General features: G+C 33.3%; 1 protein-coding gene across 2 annotated transcripts; it reads right to left on the bottom strand.

Annotated features, from left to right (window-relative positions):
* Positions 1-1158: 1158 nt before the first annotated feature.
* On the bottom strand, positions 1159-9677 carry LOC127719804 (uncharacterized). Of its 2 annotated transcripts, none has more exons than XM_052226108.1 (2): positions 9468-9677; positions 1159-2948 (listed from the first exon to the last, which is right to left on the bottom strand). In XM_052226108.1, exons 1-2 carry the CDS (start codon positions 9499-9501, stop codon positions 1468-1470), a joined length of 1515 nt encoding a protein of 504 aa, XP_052082068.1. In that variant the 5' UTR covers positions 9502-9677; the 3' UTR covers positions 1159-1467. The 2 variants fall into 2 exon arrangements, with proteins under 2 accessions (XP_052082068.1, XP_052082069.1); XM_052226109.1 differs by having other exon boundaries at positions 9523-9677.
* Positions 9678-9688: the final 11 nt, after the last annotated feature.

Raw genomic sequence — 9688 nt, 5'->3', positions numbered from 1 at the left:
TGGTTCCCTATCTAGAAGCTTCCTAGCTGCTGGTTAATAATAATACTAGGTTTTAAATATGTGCTCCTCCCCGTTCAACTCCACATTGAAACTACTAACGTGAGGGTACCCAAATTGCACCTATTTTGACAGTTTTTTCACCTACGTTTATTTATGATCCAGACAAAAGTTTCCATTCTGTGTTTATTTTGTAGATGTATCATTATTTACTATATAATTCCACCAATTTAATTTTGAATCCATATTAATTCATAGAAAAATGGGTTAGAGCTGACCTCCAAACGACCCATAATATGTAATGAGGAGCACCTAAATTGCATCCATGCTTAAATTCACATCATTAAAAATCTAATAACAGATGTTTTGTTTCAAATATTTAGAACAATTGGACATTATTCTATGCTTACTTTTCATTTTTTAAGAAATGGATGCTTGTAATATATTTTATTTGCTCATTTTTAAAAGATGATTTTTTGTGGACGTCGCATGGCGATGTTTCCGTAGATTTTACTTTTTCCAGTGAATACCTCATCTGTTGATATACTGTGAACGTTTTGTGTACATATAAATATATTTACCTATGTTGGAAAACGTGCATAATGCCAATTCATAAAAATACAAATTGTTTGGTCTGTAAGAAAACTTGTAAGATTTCCACTGCTATTTTGCTAAGTAGGTGCAATTTGGGTACTGTGACCTTATATATAGATATGTCAAATTTCCATGTTATGATAAGAGAAACATTAACCCCTTAAGAATTTTTGTTCATTAAAATAAAATAGGAGGAACAAATTGGGATTAAGTAATGAAGTTATAAATAACATTCTTTCATTTAGTTGTAGATTAAGGATACATGTTGAATATGCCCATACCATGCTATGATGGCTATGGGAAACTTGAAAACAAAAATTTGGATAAAAATTAAAATGTAAATGAACATGGTAAAGATTTTGTGAATAAATTCATCAAATTCATTTACTTGTTAAGGACAATGAAGGAGTTTTGGAATATATTGAATACTTTAGTTCCTCCAAAGATTTACATAATTTAGTACATTGACCTGTATTAAATGATTAATTGTCAATGGTAATTTAAAAATAAAACACAAAAAAAAAAAACAACTAAAAAATTCAAAAAGTATACAATTACATGTACTAGTACTTATTATTCATTGTAATTGTAATATTTTATCAGCATTTGAGTATTATTCGTTACAAAACTAGGTTTTGATTAATAGAGGCTACAATGCATTATTAAAGCAGGTATATTTACAATACATTTACTATACAAACATATATGTGCAACTTCACATATGTATTACATGCATGCCATCTATACATACACTAAAACATTTTTGTACATTATTATCATATACCACACTTGTAAATGTTCATACAACTGTTTGTACTATACTACATCTTATAACAAATATGCACATCTGTTCTAGACAATTACAATATTTTCACATTAAGATGACTTCCGATTGCAACAAAACCTCAATAAGAGGGAAAAGAGTGCAAAAAGAGCCATCAACGGAGCTAGCACACAACTCATTAGTGTCATTTTGTTACACCCAAAGTTCCTTGGCTTGCCATGTATGGTCAACAGATACTGATCAAACTGTTTGGCAGCTAATGCATCATGATGAAATGGATACGGTGCTCCCAAGCGGTGAGCTGCTGCAAGACCAGAGATCATTGCAATTTCGTGAGTGTTTATCAGCGTATAAGCACCACAAAACCATGTGTGTTTCTTCCCTTGGAGGTATCTCATCAGGGGAACAGTGAACGCAAAATGAGTCCAGGAATGAGAGAACTGTCGCCACCATGTCTCAAGTAAGACTTTATCCTTCTTCACTTCATTTACAGTCCAGTATTTCTCTCTCAGATTGTCATCTAAGTATATCGTCTGGTAAATATTTCTCTTGGAATTTTTCAGCTGTGGTTGGTAGTTAGACAGATTGAAAGACATTTCTATTTTGGCTGGGTCTGTCGGATCAGTTCTGACAAAGTATTGATCTTTGTCTTTGTTTACTTCATAATGTTTGTTCATGTAATTATCATCTTCATGCGTCAGAATTAAATCATTATAATATTTCACATTGCCGAGTGCTTTTCTTTCAAAGAAGGTCGGGTTTTCCAATAATTTAAGGACAGTTTCTGCATCACATGCAAACAGGATTTCATCGAATGTAGCAGTTTTCCCATCTTGATCAATCACAGTCACATGAGTCCCATATCTCTTGACAGAAGTTATTGGTCTATTCAAACAAATTTTCACTCCACTTTTTCTTAAGATTGTTTCATACATTTGTTCTAGCTTTGGAAAGGCAAACATTTCTGGTGATTGACTTAACAGAAGTTCTGAGTCATAATCAAATAATCGCAGGTCTTCATCTAAAAATACTCTAGCCATGATAGCAGCTGACACGTATGGAGTACGGTTTCCTGTTCCAAAGAAAAGAGCTGTGAGTGGAAAAACCATTTCATTTGCAAAATCATCAGAAAATCCATTCCATTTCAAAACTTTGTACATTGGAACAAAAATATAAAAGAACTCAAATCTGTTGATCTTCTTTAAGACATCTTCAAAACGTTTGATTTCATTTTTCAACTTTTCTGTCAGGGGTGACTTTGCATAGTTAGTCCAGTGAGTCTTTCCATTACCAAAGGATATCATCATATGTACTGGTGATGTCTTAAACCCAAACTCATTCATCATTATCAAAGTATTTCTGTATGAAGGTGTACCTCCTTGAACCCCATAATTAACAAACGCATCTCCTTTAATATCGCTTGAACAGGCAACGCCTCCAGGTACTGATAGTTTTTCCCAGACTTCTACTTGGAATTTCTCTGGATGTTTTGATAAACTGTAAGCAGCTGCAGTTCCTGCAGCCCCTGCTCCAACAATTAGAACTCTCTTTTTACTCGTCATCTTTTCAGCACCTGCAACATACAAGATAATTAATAAGACATGACAAATGCTTAATATATAAAGAATGTAGATATTAATATATAAGTCAGTGCTAAATGTCAGTACATGAACTAATTTAGACAATTTATTATGAATTACCATGTTTTAATAAAGTGTGATCATGGTAAGGAGTTTTAGACCAGTACTTATTATATGACTATATGTATTCAGAACCAACATATTAAGTCCTTTTATTTGAATGGATTATACAAATGCATACCACATCTTCTTATTTCTATATGAACTGTAAATTTTTTAAGAAAGGACAAAAATGTGAGATTATTTATTGCGATTATAGGAATATCTGCAGACAGTTCTATATATTCGATATCAGACATGTCAGAATGCAAGTTCTAATTATTGCGATACTTACCCCGTCGCATTATTTGCATTAATAAAAACCTCGCAATAATTTCTGAATTTACAGTGCTTGCTGTCTGTCATATTTTTGTTTTTTTGTTTTAGTGTTAATCAGGCAGTTGGTTTTCTCGTTTGAATTGTTTCACATTTTGCCAAGTGGGGCAATTTATAGATGACTATACCGTATGTGTTTTGCTCATTGTTGAAGGCCATACAGTAACCTATAGTTGCTTACATCAATGTCTTGGTCTCTAGTGAATTAGTAATATTGATGTCATCACCTAATAAAAGTTTAGGTAAATCCAAATTGAATGGACTTGAGTTGAAAAAAATGAAAAAACACTATTTTTCACATTAACAAAAACAGATACATGTATGAGAAACAAAGGAACAAATTTAATGAGTCAAGGCAAAAGGATGCAGCCTGGAGGGGTGGAGCACAGTACTCCTCTATTTTAGGCTATGGTGGTAAAAAAAAAAATACATGTCTGACACGAAATATATTTTTACTAATCTACTAATGTGGAAGTCTTGAAGATGATTTCTGAATGCACCTATTAATTTTAACCAATATTGTGAAGGGAAAAAAAAAAAAAAACTGTAGTTTTTCATACATTTGACTAAACCATTGATTATAATTCATTCATGCATATCATGTACATTAGCATCACACAACACCAGCATTGTTTATTATGTCTTTTCTTTGTTACTGTTATTTATTTATGCTGTCTTCACTCTAATATATAAATATAAATAGAACAATACAAGCATTGCTTATATTTCAAGGCTGCAAATGGGTTTTAACACACAGGCACTTGTCTCTGAACTTTTGAACCAATATATATTAATATCACTTTAAATCCAACGCAATCATAGGTTTGAACGTTGTTTTCAATTTAGACTTGTTTACTTTAAATCAAAGTATATAGGTAAATTCTTTTCAGAGACATTAGTGCCTGTGTTTAAGCACCCTACCTTTTAGCTAATTAAATTGTTTGTTTTTAATATATTTCTGTTGTTACTTATTCATTTATCCCCAGCAAGATCACAAGGCTAGCTGATCGCCAACTTGAAAATAAAAAAAGTTATTTTAACTCACTATGGTAGACCTACACAAATGGCAAATGGCAAATGTCCCTTTCTAAATATTAAGACTGCAACTCATCATGTGTTTGAAGTATGGTAAGATATTGAAAGTTGTCAATTATATACTTTGTGTAGTAGTAAGTCTCAGAACTTTATAAAAAAACTCTGTGATGGGTTTTTCTTAACATGCTTAATAAAATGCTCCGCAGGGCGCAGCTTGATACGACCGCAGAGGTCGAACCCTGAACAGTTGGGGCAAGTATGGACACAACATTCAAGCTTGATACAGCTCTGAATTTGGATTGTGATTAAATATTTGACACAGCATAGGTTTCTGACACAGAATGAATGTGGTCTAAGAACTTAAAAATTTTAAATTGGACATTCACCTATTATGGTCCAATATCCAAAATCTAAATACATGGTTAGATTCAGCATATCAAAGAACCCCAAGAATTCAATTTTTGATGAAATCAAACAAAGTTTAATTTTGGACCCTTTTGATCTCAATGTGGACAAAAATGATAACAGGGCCCAAAAATCAAAAATCTAAATACATGGTTAGATTCAGCATATCAAAGAACCCCATATATTCAATTTTTGTTGAAATCAAACAAAGTTTAATTTTGGACCAACTTGAAAACTGGGCCCATAATCAAAAATCTAAATACATGTTTAGATTCAGCATATCAAAGAACCCTAAAAATTCAATTTTTGTTAAAATCAAACTAAGTTTAATTTTTGACACTTTGGACCTTTATGTAGACCAATTTGAAAACGGAACCAAAAATTAAGAATCTAAATACACGGTTAGATTCGGCATATCAAAGAACCCCAATAATTCAATTTTTGATGAAATCAAACAAAGTTAAATTTTGGACCCTTTGGAATTCAATGTGGACCAATTTAAAAACGGGGCCCAAAATCCAAAAACTTAATACACGGTTAGATTCAGCATATTACAGAACCCCATATATTCAATTTTTGTTGAAATCAAACAAAGTTTAATTTTGGACCCCGATTTGGACCAACTTGAAAACTGGGCCCATAATCAAAAATCTAAATACATGGTTAGATTCAGCATATCAAAGAACCCCATATATTCAATTTTTGTTGAAATCAAACAAAGTTAAATTTTGGACCCCGATTTGGACCAACTTGAAAACTGGGCCTATAATCAAAAATCTAAATACATGGTTAGATTCAGCATATCAAAGAACCCCATATATTCAATTTTTGATGAAATCAAACAAAGTTTAATTTTGGACCCTTTTGATCTCAATGTGGACAAAGTTGATAATGGGGCCCAACAATCAAAAATCTAAATACATGGTTAGATTCAGCATATCAAAGAACCCCATATATTCAATTTTTGTTGAAATCAAACAAAGTTTAATTTTGGACCCCGATTTGGACCAACTTGAAAACTGGGCCCATAATCAAAAATCTAAATACATGGTTAGATTCAGCATATCAAAGAACCCCATATATTCAATTTTTGTTGAAATCAAACAAAGTTTAATTTTGGACCCCGATTTGGACCAACTTGAAAACTGGGCCCATAATCAAAAATCTAAATACATGGTTAGATTCAGCATATCAAAGAACCCCATATATTCAATTTTTGTTGAAATCAAACTAAGTTTAATTTTGGACCCTTTGGACCTTTATGTAGACCAATTTGAAAACAGAACCAAAAATTAAGAATCTAAATACACGGTTAGATTCGGCATATCAAAGAACCACAATAATTCAATTTTTGATGAAATCAAACAAAGTTAAATTTTGGACCCTTTGGACCTCACTGTGGACCAATTTAAAAACGGGGCCCAAAATCCAAAAACTTAATACACGGTTAGATTCAGCATATTAAAGAACCCCAAGAATTCAAGAATAAAACCCCATTGAAATTGATCAAGAAATAAGCAATTTATACGAAGTATCTTCTTTTGCACAATACTGTGCAATTGATTATTTCTTGCTATTGCGCAATACTGTACAATTGACAATTTCTTGCTATTGCGCAATAGTGTGCTATTGGATATTTCTTGCTATTGCGCAATACTGTGCAATTGAAGATTTCTTGCTATTGCGCAATACTGTGCAATTGAAGATTTCTTGCTATTGTGCAATACTGTGCAATTGAAAATTTCTTGCTATTGCACAATACTTATTATATAATAATTTACACATCCTGTTTGGTGTGTATCTCCTACCATATCATTATTATTTGCTTTTAAATATAAATCAGAAATAACCAACTTAAAATGGAAAATTTTAAAAGAAAAAAAAAAAGGAAAAAAAGAAAAAAAAAAAGAAAAAAAAAATCCCCCCCCAAAATTTTTTGAACCCCCTTATGATTCATCACCCCCAAACTCAATCTCAGCCTTCCCTTTGTGGTATGGTACCTTGCAGTACAATTTCAGAGAGATCCATACACTTGAACACAAGTTATTGTCTGGAAACTAGAAAAATGCTTATTTTTGGCCCCTTTTTGGCCCCCAATTCCTAAACGTTTCGGGCAATTACCCCCAAACTCAATTCCAGCTTTCCCTTTGTGATATGGAACCTTGTAGTACAATTTCAGAAATATCCAAACACTTACACACAAGTTATTGTCATGAAACTAGAAAAATGCTTGTTTTTTGCCCCTTTTTTGGCCCCTAATTCCTAACATTTTGAGGCAATTACCCCCAAAATCAATTACAGCCTTCCCTTTGTGATATGGAACCTTGTGGTACAATGTCAGAGAGATCCATACACTTACACACAAGTTATTGTCTGGAAGTTACAAAAATGCTTATTGTTGGCCCCTTTTTGGCCCCTAATTCCTTAACTGTTGGTACCATAACCCCCAAAATCAATCCCAACCTTCCTTTCATGGTATTGAACCTTATGGTAAAATTTCATGGAGATCCATTCACTTAAACTAAAGTTAGAGTGCGAAAACCAATGTGTCTTCGGACGACGCCGGACGACGACGACGACAACGACGACGACGACGACGCCAACGTCATACCAATATACGACCAAAAAATTTTCAATTTTTGCGGTCGTATAAAAACTGGAGCTGTGGTTGTTAAACTACCCTATTTACATTTTAAAATTATGAAAAAACAATCACATGAATATACATCAATAAATACAACATTACATCTTTATATACCTTTTTATCAGGTTGGGGAAGATCCTCATGAATATATGTTCTAATAGAAAAACAAAGGATGTTCGGTATCCATCCACGAAATCAGTTCATGTACAGCAAAAAAAAAAAAACACACACAAAAAGCAAAGGAACAGCACTTTTATTGCTGTTCTTCATCTCAAAGTCACAGTGAGGCTAACCCCATTTATTGGTATTCTACCCCAAATCGGGTATCAATTTACTGTGGCAGAGTGAGTGACAAATCAATCAGATTTTTTGTATTTCATTTTAACGGCTGTCAAGGTGCAAATATTAATGGCTATTATGCAAATGACAACATTTTCCCTTTTAAGACAATAGTTCAAATAACAATTCAATACAAAGATAATGGCCTCAAAAATTCTTTCTTTTATCCAGATGATATTTCAGTCATGGTGTCTTTGGGCAAAATCATGTTGTCATTTACCTGAATGTTTGCACTAAAACAGCAAATATCTTGAAATCCCAAGTTTACATTTTTATCACTGAAAATTTATACATGTTTGTAGTATAATGCACATAAATGGTATCAGGTCCGTTCGCCCTAATAACATGTTCGCCGTGGGTCCGTTCGCCCTGAGTTCGTTCGCCCATAGAGTCCGTTCGCCCTACTAAAAAAATATTAATATGCAGGGCATTGAAGTTGAATAAACTTATTCAGATATTTCTATGGTATATATTCTTGAAATTTATGGAAACATGGAAATATTTAAAAGTTTATGGCTTGTTTAGGATCATTAATTGTTCAATGACAAAATAATTCGGATCACTGATTATTGTGATACTTGTCTTTTGATGGATTAATAATAAAAACAAACGTTTTGTTTTGATAAAATATTCAGCTTGAAATTAATAAAAACAATGATGTACAAACTGTAAATCATGAAACGGATTTACAAGTTCATTTATTTATACTCTGAGACTGTCTCAATTATACTGCATATATTCGTGATTGACTGAATACAATTATTTTGTTAACAAATATCAATAAAGATAAATACATTGTATTCCAGTATTCTCCTCTGCAAATCAAAGGGAAAATGATAAATTGATTGCGGCAATATAAATATTCTGTCAATTTTTCAACAAACTTTAACATATTTTGTTCAAATACTTAAAATTATGCGACTAGACAACTGTAATTGGAGAGCATGATTCTACTTGCAAAATCGTATGTCTCCACTGGGACTCGAACCCGGGACCTCTGTGTTACAAGGCAGCGCGTATACCCACTGAGCTAAAGAAGTACTTCCTTAGCTCAACCGCTTACGGCTGTCTAAGTATCTACTAACTTTCTAAGGGAGGCAATCCCGTCACATTTCCCCCACCTCAAGAGTCATCATACCATTATGACTCTAACACACATACCCTAGCTAGAAATCCTCTCTAACTACCATGGGTTTTTATTGTTGGGCGCCAATGTAACCGGAGAGCATGATTCTACTTGCAAAATTGTATGTATCCACCGGGACCTCAACCTGGGACCTCTGTGTTACAAGGCAGCGCGTATACCGACTGAGCTAAAGAAGTACTTCCTTAGCTCAACCGCTTACGGCTGTCTAAGTATCTACTAAATTTCTAAGGGAGGCAATCCCGTCACACAACAATTAGAAAAAAATAAAATTCATGGCGAATGGACCCTGGGCTAACAGGTATCAGGGAGAACGTGAATAGGGCGAACGGACCCGGATTCCCCATAAATGGAGATAATACCCATTTATTAAGGTCTTGTTTAGAGTGGTCCGAGTTGTCATGTATTGATTCATTCTACATTGATCAAAACAATCAATTAACTAATTTACTGACACATTTTAAACAAACTGTATAAACTGCTGCTAAATAACGACACATGTATGCCTACCTTCCATATCAACTTTTACACAGTCAACTGACATTTCCCAAGATTCGTTCCTTACCTCTCTATTGACATTTGTTAAATGTTTAAACTTTTTGATCGTCTTTCTCCAAATAAGGCCTCATGCCAACATTTCGGTGCCAATGAAAATCTAACCGTGATAAAACGTGATTTTGTACTTATGCAACATTTACTGTTTACATAACAAATTGGGATAACCTTCACCA

The sequence above is a fragment of the Mytilus californianus genome, unplaced genomic scaffold (assembly GCF_021869535.1).
Source record: "Mytilus californianus isolate M0D057914Y unplaced genomic scaffold, xbMytCali1.0.p SCAF_11, whole genome shotgun sequence".
Taxonomy (NCBI): Eukaryota; Metazoa; Mollusca; class Bivalvia; order Mytilida; family Mytilidae; genus Mytilus; species Mytilus californianus.
This window is presented reverse-complemented; position numbering and strand designations above follow the sequence as displayed.